At 37.9% G+C, this 20,796-nt stretch overlaps 1 protein-coding gene across 4 annotated transcripts in view; it reads right to left on the bottom strand.

Annotated features, from left to right (window-relative positions):
- The window catches only part of DNAJC13 (DnaJ heat shock protein family (Hsp40) member C13), a 115,860-nt gene that overhangs the window by 41,871 nt on the left and 53,193 nt on the right, over window positions 1-20,796 (bottom strand). For all 4 annotated transcript variants that reach the window (XM_069088374.1, XM_069088373.1, XM_069088372.1 and 1 more), the window contains 10 exons: window positions 20,152-20,214; window positions 18,502-18,603; window positions 16,603-16,707; window positions 12,695-12,897; window positions 11,913-11,997; window positions 10,066-10,220; window positions 9,789-9,834; window positions 4,902-5,056; window positions 3,780-3,981; window positions 2,570-2,685 (listed from right to left, as the gene is read on the bottom strand). In XM_069088374.1, coding sequence (XP_068944475.1) covers window positions 2,570-2,685; window positions 3,780-3,981; window positions 4,902-5,056; window positions 9,789-9,834; window positions 10,066-10,220; window positions 11,913-11,997; window positions 12,695-12,897; window positions 16,603-16,707; window positions 18,502-18,603; window positions 20,152-20,214 — 1,232 coding nt within the window. The remainder of the gene's footprint in view (window positions 1-2,569; window positions 2,686-3,779; window positions 3,982-4,901; window positions 5,057-9,788; window positions 9,835-10,065; window positions 10,221-11,912; window positions 11,998-12,694; window positions 12,898-16,602; window positions 16,708-18,501; window positions 18,604-20,151; window positions 20,215-20,796) is intronic.

The following is a 20,796-nucleotide window of genomic DNA, read 5'->3' on the forward strand; positions in this document are numbered from 1 at the left end:
CAGAATCATGGGGACATGAAAGGAATGTCCAGGTGTGAGACGGTCCATCACTGAGTGAAGGGTGACCCGCTTCCCAAAAGAGGCTGGAGAAAGGGCTAGAAGGCATCTAGTCATATGCATGGCCCTGTTTCGTTATTCCTCTTCCCTCTGAAAGGTGGAGTTGAGGCAGGAAAAGGGTGCAGTAGATTGAGGATGAACTTGCACAGGGTTGGGAATAGGGGTGGGTATAAGATTGAAAAGTAAGAGGGAGGTGTGTATGTGTGTGAAGGTTATGTCAAGTAGCATGTTATATAAAATACGGGAAGTGACAGGGAGCCACTGGACTTTACTGAATGGTATTGGGGGGGGGGGGTCAGGCAGGGCTGTGGGTAAAATGCTCAGATCTGAACCACAGAAACCTAAGTGAAGGAGACCAATCAGCAGGCTATTGAAATAGTCTAGGCATGGGGTGATGAGGGCATACTTTAGGGTGGTGGCTGTGTCAGAGGAGAACAGGGGATGTAGATGTAAGTTGTAAGTCTGGATGGCTTGGAGGATGGTGGTACCCTCGATGGTAAAGAAGTCAGGAAGAAGGCACAGTTTGAGGGTTAAGACATGAGTTCAACTGTAGACATGCTGAGTTTAAGATATCTATGGGACATTCATTTTCAAATGTTAAACAGGTAGCTGAAGAAGTCTGGAGGAAAAATGTTAAGACTGGATAAGCAGACCTGAAAATCATCAGCACAGAGAGAATTTAATCTATGGGAGTTCATGAGATCACTAAATGGTGGAGAGAGGAGAGCCCAAGACATAGACCTGGTGTGACCTGGACAAAGGTCTAGCTAAGGACATTGAGAAGAAGTGGTGAAACAAGTAGGAGAATTGCCAGGATAGAGAAGTTCATGGAAAGCGAGAGAAGAGGGTCTTTAACAGTGTCAAAGGCTGCAAAGAAGTCAAGGAGGATGAGGACTAAGAAGAGGCCGTTAGTTCTGGTAACCAAGAGATTTTTGGTAACTTTGAAGACAAAAGTTGAATGACTAGGTCAAAGGCCAGACTTCAGAGTCAAGAGAGGAAAAAGAAGTGGAAGCAATTATATAAAAGGCCTTCTCAAGAAGTTTAGCTATAAAAGGGAAGAGAGATATGGAATGACAACAAGCAGATGAAGGAAGGTTTCTGTGGATGAGAGAGACATGGGCACGTTGGTAGGTAGTAGAGAAGTGGCCAATAGACGGAGAGAGAAGATGACAGAGAGACAATGTGTTGGAGAAGATGGGATGCAATGGGATCATCCAGGCAAGTAGAAGGAAGAGAAGGGCCATCTGTTCACATAAAATGGGCCCAAGGATGAAACGGTGATCTGGATGATGTGAAATGAGGAGAAAGAGGCAAAAGCTGTAGGCAAATGGCCTTAAAAGTTTTTCAGTGAAATATGAGGCAAAGGTCTTAGGTGAGAAGGGTAGGGCCAAGGAGAGGGCAAGGGTAGAGGGGAGCTAAGTAAGGATTGAAGAGGGAATGTAGCCACTACGTTAAAACAGTGGATTTGGGTAGTTAGGTGATGCAGTGCATATAGCACCAGTTCTGGAGTCAGAAGGACCTGAGTTCAAATGAAGCCTCAGATATGTGACACTTACTAGTTGTATGACCCTGGGCAAGTCACTTAACCCTGATTGTCTTGAGAAAAAAAAACAAATAAGACAGCATTAGTGAATTGTAATTAGGGAAGTGTAAAAGAACTGATTTGCCATGTTGAAGGTACAGTTGAGATTATGTAACATAAATTTTTAGGGGACCCTAAAATGACCCAGTCAGCAGAGATTAAGAAACTGGAAGGTCAATGCGTCTGAAAGACTATTAATATGTACACTAAAGTCCCCTAGTATGAGGGCAGAGTCGGGGAGGGATGAAAGACTATGGGCCAGGTACTGAACTCACTGAGAAAAAAAGAGCAGTGTCAGGGATGTCAGTGGATAACTGACCACAATTTGACTGGGTGATAAATATTGACTAAATGAACTTCAAAAAGTGAATGCTTACAGAGTGATGGTGGAGGTCAGCCAATAGGGAGTGAAGAGTCAAAGATGGCATCAAGAATCAATAATGCTATTATCAACAGAAATTAATGTTAAAGGAAGCCACTCTGGAAAGAAGGGAGGGTGGTTTAGTTAAATTTGGCACATGCTCAGTCTGAGTTAAGAGCAGGAGAGCATTCTGCAACCTTGAAAGCTCTGTATAAATCTGAATTGTTGTTATCCAGGTAGAGCTATTTAGCAGATGTGTAACTTTAAGGAGAGGTCAGAAATGGAAATAATCTGTCAGTTTTGATATAAATGAGGGTGCTTTTGACTTTGTTTTACTTTTCAGAAATTATTTACAAAAAGTTAGTGCTAAGTGAGCTATTAATGACTATAATTTTTTTTTTGGCTGTTTGGAGGGGGGAAGGGAGGGCAATTGGGATTAAATGACTTGCCCCAAGGTCACATGGCTAGTTTTTGTTAAGTGTCTGAGGCTGGATTTGAACTCAGGTCCTCCTGACTCCAGGGCTGGTGCTCTATTCACTGAATGACTATAATATTAATTATTAACTTACTGTCCCTGTCCATTAGGGAGGTTAAGTACTTCATAAGCATCATCTATTGACATTATAGGTGGTTTTTTTTCTACTTCCTTCTTCCAGGCATCAAGGGTATCTTTCAGAAGCTTCACCTAGGAAATAAAAGGTTTCATTTTCAAGTTATAAAAATGTGGATGAAATTGTTTACTTTGAAAATACATTCATAAAAAATTTAATTTACACATCTAGTTTGCTCAATGAGGCAATCATAATTGACTAGAAAAACTATATACTGAGCAATAAACAATAAAAGGGAGGGGGAGAGACAATGGTTCACCTGTTATGAACTGTACTCCTTCAGTTTAAAGAAATGTTAGATTTCACCCCCCAAAAGGAAAAATACCATTATATAGCTAAAGCTCTCAAAATTAAGGAATTTTTAAAAATGTGTTTTTTTCTAGTTTTAATAAATGTAGCCCAAAGATATATATTCCCAATTCACTGTAGTTGCTTTGATACTATTGTACTAATGTTAAATTAAGTGCAATATTTTAGTGTCCAAATTGATTTTTTTTTAAAAATGGCTTGAAAGATGCCATGTGCTATTATTTATGTGTCCAAATGTAAACATATTCACATAACAGGATTTGAAATATTTGATTAAATCAATACTCAGTGTGAATATTCAAGGAATCCTGTAAAAACGTAATTATACAGATGACACTATTACTGCCTTGACACTTGCAACGCAGTTCAGGTCCAATAAAACTCTGAGGTTGCTCACACTCATAAATAAGGTGAGAACAACTCCAGCTCAAGGACTAGGCCTATCCCAAGCCAGTGATGTATATCCTGCAGGGCAGCAGAAGCAGGTCAGCACGGGCCCTGAAGCCTGTCTTAGGCCAGCCCTCTAGCCTAAGCAGCACTCAGAGCCATCTCTTGCCCAGCCTAGGCAGTTAAGAGTGCCTGCTCATGGCCAGAGCTGGCCAGCTCTCTACCCAAGGGCCCCACCCAGTTGTTACAGCAGCTGTTTACCTGTATTATGAGATTATGTCTAGATTTTGATTTTGTCAATATTGTTATTGTCAAGATAACAAAGGATATCAAACGATATAAAGTAGATCTTGGGAGAACTATATTAACATAAAAAAACTGAACAGTACTGAATTTTTAAGGAGGAAAAAACTTTAGCACAACTGTCCAAAGGTCATGATTTGAAGAGATATGAGATCATTCACTGACTTACTGGATCTTTAATTGGCCAGTCTGGAAATCGGAGTGTATCACAAAGATGTTTGAGGTAATAAATATTACAGAAGAGTTCATTCTCTAGCTGCGGATAGTTGATAACAGGAATAGGACAATACTGATAAAGTGCTCTTGTGTTACTCTGAAGGCGAGGAGTGAAGTCAGCAAGATGAGCAGCAATCTTCTCAATCATGAGACGCCTACAAGTTACATTAATTATTCAAAAATCCCACAAGATTATTTCCTTAGAGATGAATACATATGACAACTACCATTAACTACACAGATCATGGGACTAAACACACCATCAATCTAAAACATGATTACAAAAGCCCACAAATTAATACCTGGAAAATACTAAAATGGGTCAACGCCCAAGATGTCCTTGAATAGAGATAAATACGGTTATACCTTCTACACTGCAGGGTTTAGGAACATGGCACCCCAACAATCTGGAAAATCCACATAAAATTTTTTGGTACTCTCTTCAAACCAGAGAAGAAGTCTGAATTTTTTTGGTCATAAGTTCTGTGTCATCTGTGGCTTTCCCAAAACTCTCAAATTCCCATTTAATTTCTTATGCTGACCCGTAATATATTGAAATCGTGATGAAGAAAGTCACAGTGTGGAAGGGATAGCTACTATACTTTCTGTATCTATGTTTATGTATCAATGAAGGATGTTACAAAAGAAGCACAATTCTAAAAGGCCTCTACATAGGAAGTTAAAATTAATAACTTTCTAATACTCTAGTTAAAAATTTCCCCATAATCTATTTCTTTAGGATGTATGAGATGTGTGTGGATGTGTGTGTGTGTGTGTATGTGTCTGCATCTGCCTAAAGACCACATTAAGATAACAGTAAATTCACCTGACAGTAATAATTATATTGGGTCTAAGCAAAAAATTTATGGTCCTGCCAAACATGATATTTGGCACACAGTAGAGCCTAAATAACTGCTTGTTGACTGACTTTCAACTATTATGGTGATTCTGATCATGTAATCAGTGGAAATAAGCATATTTTAATATCAAAAAAAATTAAAGTAGGCACCAAGCAACACTCATCAATTTATGAACCAAGCACATGAATAGAACAAATGATCAAATGACAAATTACCTCATTTCACTGCTCCAGATAGCTTCTGGGGTATCAAATTCTCCTAGAAAAATCTCAGAAAATTTTTCTGGTTCATAATTTTCTAAATAGCATACCATTGCTTCTGGGAGGATATGCCCCAGTATACTTCTTTGGACAATATCTTGCCCTTTTGTCTAGGGAAAAAAGAAAAGATTCAATTACAGAAGAAATTAATTAGCCCTGAAATCTTTAAACTTAAAAGCTTGAAATGAGGATAAATTTAAGTACTTTAAGGTTTGCAAACACTTGATGTATATTAATTATTATATGACCCTCACAATGACCCTGTGAGGTAGCTATTATCTCTCCCTTACAGATGACTAAACTGAGCTTCCGGGGAGATCCTTAACATGGGACTTGGTTACATAGCTAGTAAGTAAGTGTCTGAAGCAGAACCTGAGCTTAGCTCTTCCTTGCTCCCCTCCTAGGGTTCTGGGTCTCTTCACTGTACTGTCTCTTTTGAGTACATCATTTGGCTGGAACCAGTTGCCTTTTGAATTTTGCTTTTACTTAGAACCATAGAAAACCTTGCAATGATAATGTGCTTCTTAGTAAATGTCTAAAGAAAGTAACAGATGCAGCAGTCCCAACAGGCTTCCCTGTGAGCTCAGCAGTCCTAGGGAGCCCTGGCTTAGCCCTGAGGGGGCTGGCTGGATCTTCCAGAGTTTGCCCTCACTCTCTCTCAAACCAGCAAGCCTCTAAAAAAAGCAGGACTGTTGGAGCCTAGGTAGTGCGGCCAGCTTTCAGGAAATGGTAGCTTTAGTTGGAAGTTCTAGGTGTAGCAGACTTTCTAAGGGAAATTATACTCCCGTTTTCTACTGAAGATACAGCCAAGGTTCACATCCTGCTGTTTTGCTAATGAGGATAGTAATGAGGATGAACCTCAATCTTCCATCAGGTCACTGAGCTTCAAAACAGCAACACTTGCCAGCCCTAATTTATCCTATTTATAATAGGAAAGTGACCTCAAAACAACTTTCCTGCCTTCATATTAACAATAAGAAAACTTAACAGGAAACATTTTCTTGCAATTTCTGTCTTTGGACATTTTTTTAAAATGCAGGCAAAAGTAGAAAAAAGGTACAAGAAGGTGCTTATGATCTCCAACTCAATCCAAACCTCATCACATGACTATTCATGAGGCAATGTTCTAACAAAATCTAAAAAATTCAGTATTTGTTAGACTTCCAGATGAAAAATCCCTTGCCCTCCCTTTTAAAGAAAGTTTTACTACTTTGGTTAAGTTTAGGTTTATACTGCAAGAGCTGCACAATAAATGAGAAAACATTTATGAATGCAGTTTTAGACTAACTCCTAAACACAACAAATCCCAAATGCTGTGTGTTCCCGTGTACATATATTTTAAAAGAGGAGAAAAGCAGGGTAGGGTGGGGAGGACACATGGGAGGGCAGGGATCCCCACTGACAGCAATCACTAAGCAGTGATTGATGGATTCAGCAGGTACAGCTGAAAGAGTGTGGGACCTTTTTTCCAAGAGGGCTCCTGTCAAGACTGTCCAAGGTGATGCAGTTGGGCTGCCCTTTCTGGTTCTACTGTAGTTCTCTCACAACTTGACATTTGTCCAAGGAAGTCAGAAAGTCACTCAAATGCAGTCTTAGTTGAGCTCCACATACTACACATTGATGATTCTTTCCTGATAGCACCATAGTAATGACACTGTTTTAAACTGCTGTGGTTTAGGACTTCAGCGACAGTGATCCTATCATCAGTGAAGAGATTTTATACTGAGAGGAGCTGGGCGATGGGACTGAAGAACAGATTCAAAGTTAAACATGTTCTTGGAGGGCCCTGGTCTTGTCTTTTCCAGTCTAGAGGCTGGTACAGTAACTGCCCTTCTGTAGTTAGTGGAGTCTGATTTGGTATCTTAAGCTGAGTGGACTTCAGACATCTGCCAGCCTGAGGAAAACTGACATGAGGACAAAAGGGAAAATAGGTAGAATCACTTGGGTGGGACATGGAAGGGAGGGCTGCAACTCAGTTTCTGCAGGGCATACTTTTTTCAACTATGATTTATCAAGTTATCTCTTGTATGCCAGATACTGTGCTAGGTGCTGGAAAGGAAGTCAAGAATGTAAAAGTTCCTATCCTTAAAGAACTTAAATTTTATACAGGGAAACGTATACAAATAAGCACAAAATAAAAAGGGATATGTGACATAATGGATCACATGATTCAGCCAATCATGGAGAAGAATAAACAGTTTAAAGGAAAAAATGGGGGAGATGATGATTGGAGGGACTAACAAATTTCTCTTAGCAGTAAGAAATTTTAAAATTTCTTTCACAAAGCAGATAAAATCAGCCAGACTCCTAGGGAGATGTGAAATGGCAAACATGGAAGGAAAATGAGGAAAGATAAACTTACTTGGGATTATGGAAGGGAAGTTTTGTAGTCTCAATTTTTTTTTACTAATAGTTCTGATAAGACTGAAATGGGTGGGTAACCTGAGGGCTCAAAGCCATATTTACCCTCTAGGTTCTTGGATGTGGTCCTTCGACTGAATTAAAACTTCACAGAACAAATTCCCTTAATAAAAGGATCTGTTCGGGGAAATTTGGACTTAGTCAAAAGGCCACACCCAAGGACCTAGAGGGCCACATGGGTCCTATGTCCACAAGGACCTAGAGGGCCATAAGTTCCTCATCCCTGGTCTGAAACATTAATCTGCCCCTTTCATGAATATTTTAGCTGTATTTTGGATTAAACTGCATACTCTTTAACAGGACACATCTTTATGTCTCATATTAATAAGGACAGGAGGGATAACCATTTACTAAATGCCTACTTTGTGCCAGGCACTGTGCTAAGTGCTTTACAAATGCTGCATTTGAAATTTATATCTAAATACTTCTAGAAATAAAATAGCCACCAATACTTCTGCTATTATTTTGCATTCTTCCAGATTCTTTTTGAGATTAAGAAACACTTTATATTAGCTCATAATTCATTAAGATCTTAAGCATGCCTTTAGATGTGTGGAAAAGACCATAAATAAAATTTTCTAGTCAATATAAAGCAGCATCCAACTTATTTTTTATTGATATTGTTGTGCATCCAATGAGTGGGAGACAGAAAGGAGCTAAATTCAAACCCAAATCAGCTGTGTGACTTTGGGTGACTCATGTTCTCTCCAGGAGTCACACCTGTTGATCTCTCCCACTGGAGAAGTACAAGACTCACACTGTCCACCTCAAAGGCTTGCTGGAAAGGAAGCACTTTGCAAACCTTAAACCACATTTAACTCTATTACTCCCAAAGGATGAACTGGTGGCCTTCAACTTTCTACTTCTTGGTAACAGAACATCATCAGCCAGGTTTGCAAAATTCAAAGAATTTCCAGCTAGAATGTGACTGGAAATCTATGGTTTTAACCTCTTTTTGTGTCAAAGAGCATGGCCCCTAATAGTCTGGGCCAAGTCTATGAAATCCTTCTCAGAAAGAAATTCTAAAATGTATAAAGCAAAATATACACATTGCAAAGTAAACCAATTACACTGAAATACAGTTAAGGAAATATTTAAAATCAAGGTCATTGATCCCAGATTAAGAACCCCTGAATTAAAGGCTCTCTAAGGCCTTTCTAGCTTGAAAGTGCTAGAATTTACATCCTTCTAAGAAAAATGAAAACAATGAATAGGTGGTTGAGAATTGGTAGATATCTATATGCACTTTCTAGTAGAACTCTGTCATTAATGATTATCATTACCAGTACAACAAGAGTTTCTTTAATTACATTAAAGATAGTTGAAATCTTGATAAGCCCTAATGGAAGCTATAAGAATTATGCAGATTTATAAAAAGAACTTAATGTTGTACAAGGAGAAGTACACCTTCATCCTGTAAGGTGAATTTTAGTATGTGTCAAGTAGATTTTTGTTATTATTTCTTAGAGTTGTTTCCCAGGATCCATAGCCATAACAATCTCTTGTTCCCAGGTATTAGATATGAGTCCTCACTATTATGGTTCAAAACCTCCCCACCATGCTTGTGCAGCATTATGTAATGATAAATAATATATACGTTGGTGCTTAAAAAATTGTAAATATCCACTATGACTGTCCAGTGAGATACAGGGATGAGGTAATGTAAAATTTAAGGCTACTTCTGGCAATATGCCTTCTTTGTCTCTTGCCCTATAAAGCAAGTGGGCACTGGTCAAGGAGTGGGAAAATCTTCAGGGCTGAAAGCACAAGCTGGAATGCTGGGTGTGCCTTGATCGGACCCCATTCAAGGCTTGGGGGGAAGAGAAGGGGAGATATCTGTGTTTGCCTCAACTGGCCCCCATTGAGACTTGAAGGGATTTAGGGGAGTGCACAAGTTGTGCCTGTCTCAAATGGCCCCACTGAGACATACAGGTAGTTGCCCTGGCTTCTTGCCAGCCCCTGTGAGAAGGGTGATTAGGGAATGCTGTAGGAGTTGGTGCCCCCATTATCAGCAACCCTCCTGTGAGAAGACTAAACTAGAATAAAATAAGATTATTAACTCCTCTGAAACTTAGTGTCCTTCCTGTCTGACCAGATCAAGAGTGAACCTGTGCTAGCAGCCCTCCTGTGTGCTAGTGTTCATCTGTCTTAGACATCCTCAGAGATGTTAAACTGCACCAATTTTCATTTGAGACTTTAGTATTAAATTACTATACTAAATAAAGCAACAAAGCCACACTTCGCAGGGAAAGACAGGGAGGTATAAACTCCAAAGAAAGTCAATGCTTCCCTTTCTAGGCACTTAGATTGGTAAATACATATGCTTGTATGTGTGTGTGTGTGAAAGCAATTTTACAGAGCCCAAACTTTTCCTCACTGTAAAGCTTTATATTCCGAAAATAACTAAAAATCCTTACTTACCTCTTCGGATTTGAAGGCCTGTTTGGTATGTGTGTACTTTAAAAACCTAGAGGGCAAAAATAAATCACCTATTAGATCTAAAAACTCACTTACAATTTGGCAATTTTAGCTTTTAAAGGAGATTTTTTTTTGACTTTGTGGAATATGAACAAAGTTAACAGAAAAGCAATCATTCTACCTATCCTAAAAATGAGTTTCAAGTTAACTTAAGAAAACTGACAGAAAAGGACAAACACACTGTTCCAATACGTGTTTAGATAAATATGCATCTTTGTACCTTGCAATAGGAAGTACATTGGATCCCGTATACATCATGATAAAGAAAAATGCTCCGCTAAGATAAAGACGAGGTAACTGTGGATTGTCTTGCATGATGTGGTATAGTAAAATGGCCACCTTCTCAACAAGAATAGGATCAAAAGTCATCAGCAGCTAAAAGAGACAGAATTGTTTTAGTCAGGATTATTTTAATAAGTTTTTTAAAAAGTTTAAGAAATCCACAAAATCAAAAATGAATGTTGATGTAATGCTAATAGTTTATTTGTAGGAAATCATTAGAAACAAGCTAAGTTTTGGCAATTACATCTGTCTGTTAGCTCTCAACTTGATTGAAAGCTCTGTTGTGTTGCTGATACATAGCAACTAAAGCATCCCTGAAATAAGGTTCTGAACAATTCCAAACATGCCATCTGCAATCATTTTTCAGACCTGTGGATACAATGGTTCTTGCACATGGGTTTTCCTAATGAGAAATGACTGGCAGGCTGACAAAATGCAAGAGGAAATGGTCCTGGGTGCCAGGTTCCATTCAGTAATGGTCAAAACCAGTGTGGCTTATGTTAGTGAACAACAGCGCAATTTGGCTGAGCAGCTAAAAAGCCCCTATTATAAGAGGTCCTGCTAAGAAATCTGAAGATAAGACTATAAACTTTAAGGTACCTTTTGAATATAGGACATCCCTGAAAACTCTGACCTTTAATATTTAAAGTGTTAATACTCTAAGTTACTCTACTTTTCAAAAGAGAGTAGATACAAAGCTGGACTTGGAGCCAGCATGACTGGAGTCCAAACTGTACCTAAGACTCTTATTAGCTTTATGACTCTGGGGAAGTCACATAATATAATATTATTATATTAAATAATAACAGAATATACCTTACAAAGATGTTATAAGAATCATATGAAATAATGCATGTCAAAGTACTTTGTAAACTTCAAAGCCATACAGAAAAACTGAGTTATTACTGAATAAACAAAATATTCAATGATTTTTATCTCTGAATATATCATAAATAAAAACAAGTATTTGTCGAGTTGACCATTAGAAATAAAATTTACTGATGATGCACTTCTGAATTTTTTTCTCCTAATACTTGTTAAACAAAACTACCACTAACAAAATGCTACCAGGTTAACAAAAAAGCACTAGCCCCACGTAGTGGTGAAATAGTAAAAACACGAAAGACAAAATGTTATTAAAAGAGATAATACTTGTGTTACATTGGCATGTTATTTTCCACCTGTAAAGATGCTTATTTCTAAGCCTGGGTGGTAGAAGGTACCAAAAATACCCAACCTCTGCCCTACACATACTCATAACCACAGAAGACAGAAGAAAAGACATTTATAAATGCTCATATAAATTCTTTAAATAGTTCATTTAGAATGCTGACTATACATAAGCATATACAGTTAATACCAAAAGATTTTAAACTAAATAATTAAATTAATAATCATGTTGTAAAGTTAGCCAGAATCCTCTCAAACATCAATGAAAGACAAATGTTATCCAGGACCTGGGCTGTCTTCCATACTGACTAATGCAGCAAAATGAAAGGACTAAAAAGGATGCCTTTAAATATCCTAAAAGGAAAAGCTCAATAGTTTTTAGTTTGAAAACATAAATAAAACCCACCCCCTGACAGAGAGGAGACCTAACTTTCAGAATGACATTTCTGGACATGGCCAATGCAAGATTTTGTTTTTCTTGGCTACATATTAGAGAAGGGGTTTTGTTTTTCTTTTTTTCAATTTGGGGTGGCAGGGGAAGAGAGGAGGGAGGTAGAAAGAGAAAATAAATGCTTTTTAATTAAGAAAAATAATAAAAAGTAGTAAGCAACTTACCTGAATAATATGGGGAAGGCAAGTATTGTCTGACAACAATCGTTTTACTCTGGGCAAAGGCCTTATGATGGCATTATCTTGATCCCTAAAATATATTTAAGTTAATATTTAATTCACTCAATAAAAGTGATGTTTACACAGCCTACATCACTTCTAGGCAGAAAGCATGTCACCTTTTTTTTTTTTTTAATGAAAACTAAGTTCTCATATAGGGGGGAAACATGGCTAGGCATTTTGATTTAATCTATCCAGCTACTTAATGGAACTTTACTTCCTTCCATAAGATTTCCTTGCAAAATAGTAACCTAGAAGAGCCAAAGACTCTTATTTGTTATTTGATTATTAAACTTGGTGGTGTCCAATAAACTTCAATGATTTTTTCCAATGGCTGTATCAGGTCCTGATGCTCAATTTAGACCTTAACCACCCTCAACACTTATTATTTCATTCTTTTAAATATTAATTTATAAATATAATATGGAAAAAAATTAACAAGGAGAATTCTTACAAATTAAAACATCTTCACTCTACTGCTAGTATGTTAGAACATATTGTGTCTGTGACTATAATTTCAACTTCTGCCTCTGAAAGGATATTACTATTTTAGATCTTATCATCCATGCAATTTGTAGTTCACCAAGCTCTGATGAGCTGAATGTGGTTCTAGAATCACACTACTGATAATGTCATTAGCCTGTTACATGGGAAACATGCACAAAAATGGTAAAGGATGACGATTGTAACTGACTGAAATGTGGAAATATTATCGTATTATTTTTTACCTGCTTGGAAAATATCCGCACATTGTGATCAGCATGTTGAGTATAAGTGTAGCAAGGTCAGTTTCATTCAGTACAGCCTGTCCAGTGGCTAACACACACCATTTAAGTTGGGGTATAACTTGTAGTGGTCGCCACCCATCCATGCCCTGAGCCCAACATCGGGTTTTTGGATTCAACAGTCCCTTGGTCCACAATTCTTGCATCTAAATGGATAGTATTTTATTTTATTTTTTCCAATTACATGTAAAGACAATTTCATTTTTTATATAAGTTCCAAATTTTCTCCCTCAACTCATCCTTCCTTAAGATCAGAAGCAATTTGATACAGGGTTATACGTGTTCTTGCATCTAAATGAAGAAATGTTTTGTTCATTACAAATGGAAAATTAAAGCTAAATTAAAATCTCTCTGCTGGAAATTAATTTGGTTATCTCACAATGATTATGACCTACAAATATTTAAGTGTTTACCACTCCAGCAAATATATGCTCTTCTGCTCAGATGCAAAATGATTCTCCTTGCTAAGACATCTGGACTATTAAAAACAGTTGGATTCAACTTGTTCATTTAGGAACACTGGGGTCCACATTGTCATTCCTTCCTCCTCCCAGCTGTCAGCAACACTCTCCTGGTCATACTCCCTCACTTCACCCTCTTATTATTCTGGTTTAACTTCTCCAATTCCATTCTCAATCAGTCTCCCAAATAATTTTCATCATGTCATTCTCCTGAAAAGAAAAACATACACAACCCCTCCCCCCTTCAATGATCCCTGATTTCTTACTTATAAAAATCTTTTATATACACAATTTCTCTGTCTGGATTTTAAGGCTTTTAATAATCTGACTCTAAGGCAGAGGTTCCTACTGTTGAGTTCACAGGAGCCTCAGGGGTCTGTGGAGAGTTTTCACAGGGTCTATGAACTTGTAAGGGGAAAAAAATTACATCTTTATTTTCATTAAACCAACTGAAATTCAGCATTCTGCTGAATTATGAGTGCATGTAATAAAAACACTGTTATGAGAAGAGGGGTCCACAGGCTTCACATGACAACCAAAGTGATGCATGCTTCAAAAAAGAAAAACATTTAGAATCCCTGTCTACAGCATGTAACCAACCTAATTTCCCAAGGATTGGATACTAGGAAAAACTATATAGATTCCTGTCTGGCTTTTAAATCTTTTCACAACCAGCTGCCAAACATCCTACGATCTAATCAAAATGGCCTTCTCTCTGGTCTCCCCATGAGATGCTCCCGCCACCTCCAACCCCCTGCCTTTGCTCTTGCACTTGCCCCTTTCCTTTTGACCTCCCAGTATTTCATGCCTCCCGCACGATGTAGCTGGAGTACAATTTCCTACGCCAATACTTTCCTGATCCTCCCAACTGCTAGTGCCCCACGGTTCCCTAAACACTTTGTACTTTATTTGTATTTATTCTATAAGTATGTCTTCCATGGTATAATGTAGCTCCATCTTAAATTCAACATGCCAAAAAGAATTCTTTGCCCCAAACCTTCTCCGACTTCCTAACTTCCCCGATACTCTGGAGGGCAGCACCCTCCTCCCAGGCCTTCAGGCTCACAGCCTAGGATTCATCTGAAGACTTTTCCTCTCCCTTATCACCATATCCAACCTGTTGCCAAGGCCTGTTGATTTCACCTCTGCAGCATCTCTCCAATATGTTCCCTTCCCTCCTCTGACACTACCACCCTTCTAGTGCAGGCCATCTTCTCATGTCTGAACTACCGCCACAGCTGCCTTGAGTCTTTCTCCACTCCAATCCATCCTCTGTTCAGCACCAAAGGGATTTTCCTAAAGTACAGGTCCAATCATGTCACCTTTCCCCCTTCTATTCGATAAGTTCCAATGGCTTCCTATCACCTTCAGGTTCAAACAGAGAATGCTGTTTGACCCTCTAAGCCCTTTATAACAGAGCCCCCTGCAACCTTTCCAGTTTCCTTCTACTTTAACCATGTACTCTTTAATCCAATTAACTGAATAAAGTCAGGGAGGTCATCTGACTTCCCCAAGGCCACAGTGTTAATTAGGAGCTGACCCTAAGACCACTTATTACCAGGATGAACTTGGGCGAGTCATTTAACCTCAATGGGTCTCAGTTGCCTAAACTATAAAATAAGGGGGTTGGAGTAGACGGTTTCTCAAATCTATGTTCCTATGCACTGTCTCCTTAACTTCCTTGTCAGTGTTTTTAAACATGTTGCTTCTTTCCCTCATTTTTCACTTTTTCTCAGAAATCTCTAACAATTATAGTTCCTACCACATGATACAGCAGCTCCTTCATTTTATACTGTCTTGAACAGATTACCTACTGTTTCACATGTCTATCATGGCTGTCAAAATAACCTAGATAAGCTCCCTGAGGAGTATCAGTCATATACTATCTTCTGTAACTCTCACGGCATCTGATTGAGTGGAGCTAGAAAAGTCAGCAAAATCCATTCCAATTTCCAATTTAAATTTTAAAAGTCAGTCTTCAAATAGAAGCACTAAATAGAAACTGTTAACTGAATAGATTTGTTATCTATAAGAGTAAAGTATATGAAGTAAAAGCCAAATTCTATTTATATGAAAATTAACTGTTTTTAGAGATAATTCTTTATCCTAAAACAACTGGAACCACCTTACAAAGTCCTAATGAGTCAGGAACAGGTAAGATTGGGGTATGGTTCTATCTAGTGTGAAGTGTGGATACACTTGTCTGCATCTCATAGCTAAATACAGGATTTTTAGATGACAGCATTGATTGCACTCTATATTTATAATTTCACTAAGAAATTGTTTAAAAGTATGTAAATTCCCCAATATTCCCTGATACCAGATAAATTTAGTTCCTTTCACAACTTCTCTGAAGTTTTTATGTATCTACTCCATATATCCCATTATGATGGCTCCTTACCTTTCTAACTGATACTTTAATTTGGACACCAATGAGACTTTCTGACTCTAAGATCTTTGATGTTATGTAACTAGATGAGGAAGCACCTAATTTTGAAATATTAAGGTCACAAATAAAGATTTGTTTGAATAGCAGGCTGCCCACATGGCAGGGGTCACACTCTATTCCAGTCAGCATTCTCCAGGTGCAGAGGCAGAAAATGAAGAGGGCTATGAAAAAGTTGCTGTCAGAAGTCTTTCAGACTACTACTCCTGGTAAAAGGACAGATCACTTTCTGTGGCTAGTACAGCTTTGAGACTCCTGGAAGGTGGCCTCTCTGTTATTCTCATTCTACCACCTTGGGTTAGGCAATCCCTGAAGGTGTCTTTGTCCAAGGCTTCTTCACCTCTTCTCCAGCCCCTCTGTGATCCTAGTTTGGGCTGGAAATCAAGGTGGAGGTGGGGAATGGGTAGTGGGCATCAGGGAGATTGGTGCTCAATATTTTACAGTGAGCCTCAATGATACCATTTATGTGGTAACCAAACACATATAAAGAACCCAGAAAGAAAAAGAAGTGTTGACAAAAACAGAAAAGGAACAAAATTACACAATCAGAAAAAGTCGTGCCCCAATAGGATATTACCTTTGGTCCTGTTCCTAAGTTGTGAAGATTAGATTTATTTGAAAAGATCTGAGTTTGAGAAGATAAGGACCTATAGGTCTGAAGCTGGTTCTAACACACAGTGGCTCTGACCACCAAATCTTCAGGAACTTTTCAGTGAATTCCCAAACATTAAGGCAATTAGATATTGAAATATTATTTTTTAAAAATCACAATTACAATGCAGGTATTGTAAAAATGCATTCATTAAGTAACAACATTTTCTCCTCAATGAGTGGTGTTTAGAATTTGAAGTTTGAGGACTTGGGTTTTTGCTTCTTTTGGACAAAGATTAATACCTGGAACATCCCCACCAAGAAGTATCTTTAGAAATGCAGCCATTACACACCTCATGAAATCCATAAGGGCCACTCCTTTCTTTGTCTGCATTGCCAAAATACCATTCCTTCTCACTCTCTCTCTTCATATCAGGTGCAGCCTCAATCACATTGCTCTGAAATTTAAAGAGTTGGGTACTCACAGAATAAAATGTAAAACATAGCATTTTTTTTAAAACAGAAAAAATGGTGAAATCATTTGTGATATCAACATTGCATTCCACATCAATTTAAAGTTCATTTCATACAGATATTTTCAGGATTTAAGTTGCTTTCAGTTTTATGAGTCTAAAACTTTAGATTATTACTTTGAGAACTGAACACTAGATGCTCAAAGAAAGAAAAATCTGGACATCACATGTCTTTATAACTCTGTTTCCTGATCTTACAGGGTCATACGTGAAACTAAATTCAAAGGTAGCTGTATTGTTTCAAGTGAATTCTTTTCTGTCTCAAGAAATCAAAGTGCTTGTAGCAAAGGTTATTGCTTAGAGAAGAGATATGACTTTGAACAAGTGTTTAAAGTTGTCTCTGGCTAGGAGTCCAGTAATTTAATATTTTAAGCTGGCAATTCACTATATGTGAAAGGTTTGGATATTGCAGTTTCTTTACTACCTTGTTAATGAATCAAGACCTGTAAATTTAGAGTTACAGATTACAACTCATCTATAATGGTATACCTGTGTGAATCTTGTCTACCTTCAGGCTTCTGCTGGTACTGGACCACTCTTCTGTTATCCCCTGGGGCACAGGACTAGTCTACCTTCCTTTCTTCACTGACATCCTTTGTATCATTTCTCAAATATTGCTCACCACTGCTTATATACTGCAGCTTACTGGCAACTATAACCAAACTCTTTATTGCTCTTTCGGTTATCTGAAACTTTTATTCTTCAATGTGTTGTTCCAAAGTTCACAACTCCAGACCATCACTACCACTATCACTTGGATCACCATCTCCCCTTTGATGCTGGTGGAGACTGGCAACCTCCAGACCACTAGCCCTTCCAGTCCAGCTCCTGCAGGAGAGGGGTGCTTGTGGAACATGTGCCTGCAGGTGCTTCAGGTTCCAGACCACACCCCCACCTCCCCAACTTCATCCTTAGAGGCCCAAGCAGCTGATGACCCAGAAAAGAACATTTTCACCCAAGGCCTTAACACTTTCAAATGTCTCAACAGCAGACACAGATTTAGTTTTGTTCATGGAAATGACATTAAAGATGATACATGACCACATGAGTTGTTGCTGTACCCTAAGAAAAACTGGGCCTTTGTATCTGACTTGTAGTTGAAACCTTCTCTCCTGTTGTCTTCTCCTATCCCTTCCACTTAACACAAAGTTTTGCATGTACTAAGGACTTAATAAATGCCTTTTCATTCATTTAATTGTATTGAAAGGACAGCTCTTCTTCAGGGATTATTAAAAACATCCAACCATTTCCCAAGCACACTTCTCTTTCCTCCTTATATTCATTAATGGATGCAACTCACTGCCTATCTTCTGTGTATTTCCCTGGTCAGTAAAATGAATGTCAATCTGGACAATGGGAATTTTTATTGGTTTTAGTTTTTCCTCTGTGGATTGCTGAGCTAATCCCTTTTGATAAATATGAATCACAAGCAGGAGGTCCTGTAGTAACATTCTGAGACTTGATACCATCAGCAAAATGTCACCTGCCAAAGGGAATTTATCTTCCCCTTTGGACTTTCTGTAAGATAGAAACCATAACAGCAGAAAACATTAATAGGATGAAAGGTTGTAGCATAATGCTGTCACAATTACTAGAGAAAAACAATAAATTCAGGTGTTAATACATTCTCACTGTCATTAAAAGTAGTCGTTGGTCCTTAATGCTGTTTTTAAAAGTATATTTATACTTCAACAATAAGCCAGAGAATTTCCAACATACCTGCAAGGGTACTGTGGCCCTGTTTGTGTGCAAATGGGCGAGGGTGAGCAAATCCACCAGGATTCTGATTCCATTGGAATCCATAAGCTCCTTAACATTTTTCTGGGGAAGAATATACATTTGACAAAAATATTTTTTAAACATAAAGCATCATAAAGTCAATCATCTAAGAACTCTCCATAATATCAAGTGTTCTTTCCTAACCTCAGTATTCACAGCTGGAAGGAAAGCTGGAAATAATCTAACCCACTCTTTCATTTCAGTAAAGCTGAAGAAACAGGGTTTGGACCCTGGTCAGACTCTAAATCCAACATCACTCTGGAAAAAATTGGTGCAGAAAAACTAAAGACCTACAGCTTCAATTAGTCTTCTCAATGTCATGTAAAACAGATAAGAATTTATATACAGCATACACACACAATCTTTCACAAAAATCAGTTTAGATGATTTCATGTTCAAAAAATGACACTGTCATTTTTAAAATTGACAAACAACTGAACTATTTCAAATTTTTAAAAATCAGAATTACACATAAGATCAATTTTTAAGGGAGGGATTAAAGGGGGGAGAAAGGGACAAAGGTGTGTAGATATTGAGGGAGAAAGAGAAGGGGAGAGGGGAGAGAGAATTTCATTTCTGTTTAACCTCTTCTTTTCCAACCAGTATGTAGGCCCCTAACAATGGTGGTTATCGAAAAGATAAGACGGGAAAACAAAAGTTCTATTTTGTTGCTGTTCAGTTGAGTCTGACTCTTCATGACCTCATTTTTGAGGTTTTCTTGGCAAAGATACTGGAGTGGTTTGCCATTTCCTTCCACAGCTCCTTTTACAGATAAGGAAACTGAGGCAAACAGGGTTAGGTCTTGCCCAGAGTCACACAGCTAGTAAGTGTCTGAGGTTGGATTTGAAAGTGGGTCTTCCTGACTTAAGCCCAGCATTCTGTGCACTATGGTGCCCCCCGGCAGCTCATAAAAGCCCTCTATTTGGGTTTGAAAATATTTCTCAGGTTAGGCTAGTTCTTAAATACATGTTTCTAAATTCATTAGTAACACAGAGCATCTGAAAAGCTTGTAAGCAATTTTAGGAAATTAGCTCAGTAGGGTTTATTTTTAAAATCAAGTCGAGTCAATTTAGAGAAGTAAAAAAAAGTCACTTAACTCTTATTTTTTATTACTAAATAACTGGAAAGATTTTTATAATTCTGTATCTAATCTATGGACATGCAGGAAGAGAAAAAGTTTTATCAGTGCCTACTTTGGCATTCTGCTACAGTAAGTTCATTGTGGGCAACAGCAAAAGCTATTTGTCAACCAATCATTTTAACTGTAAAATGTGATTTCCTCAAACACTTTCTAAAGGAAAACCAGAACTCTTTATGGAGCTCAATCAATCATTTCTAATAATTCTTCTGTGTGAATATTTGTAAAATGAAATATCTTTGCTCAAAAGCATTTTAAGATTGGTTTTCTTTGGGACAAAAGAGAGGGAAAATTCTATTTCAAAGACTTTAGAGATGGAGGGAAACTTAGAAGTTAATCATTCCAACCTTTAAGACACTGATCAAATAAATCACCACTGGTAATTATAGACTCAAGGAATAAATACATGCATAGTTGGAAGTGAAAATATTCTTTACAAAAAGAGGCCATACCTTATTAAGTATCAACTTGTTAAGGAAAAGGATCAGCCTGTCTCGTTCAAGTCGATCAGTGCACTATTGAAATGAGAGAGAATCTAATCAAAATTTAACAGAAAAGCACATAAGCTATCAATGAACAGGAGAAAAAATTAACTTGTAAGCAAACAAGAACACACACGACAATAGTTACTTCCTTTAAGCATCCCAAAACTGGAACCAACTGAAACCACACACATACGCCTTCTATGTGTAGCTATGGTGATCCTCAGAGAAACATGAAGTTAACTCCCTTAAAATGTCTAAAATTTTCACATACCTCATCTCATTTACTCAACAAGACATTATTCGGTTACTGAAAGGATTATTTTTAGCAGCCATTTCCTCTTGTTGTGCCTTAACTTTTGAAAGCTATCTTAGAAGTAGACTACTTAGGAATTTTGCCAAGTAACTACAGGCCTCTCATGTTTTAGAGAACAAGTCAAAAGTCAGAAAAGAATACGGAAAGTTAGATCCACACTAGGATAGTGCAGTATCACCAAAACACTGGTTAGAAGCCTTGAAGGCAAGTTCTGGTTTCCCCATTTATTATCCCCCACATACATTAAAAAATTAATTTTATGTATCAACACTCCCTATTTCACAGGTAACAAGGATCAA

The sequence above is a fragment of the Petaurus breviceps genome, unplaced genomic scaffold (genome assembly GCF_028583685.1).
Source record: "Petaurus breviceps papuanus isolate PSGF00001 unplaced genomic scaffold, PetGlider_PUasm1.0 185, whole genome shotgun sequence".
Taxonomy (NCBI): domain Eukaryota; kingdom Metazoa; phylum Chordata; class Mammalia; order Diprotodontia; family Petauridae; genus Petaurus; species Petaurus breviceps.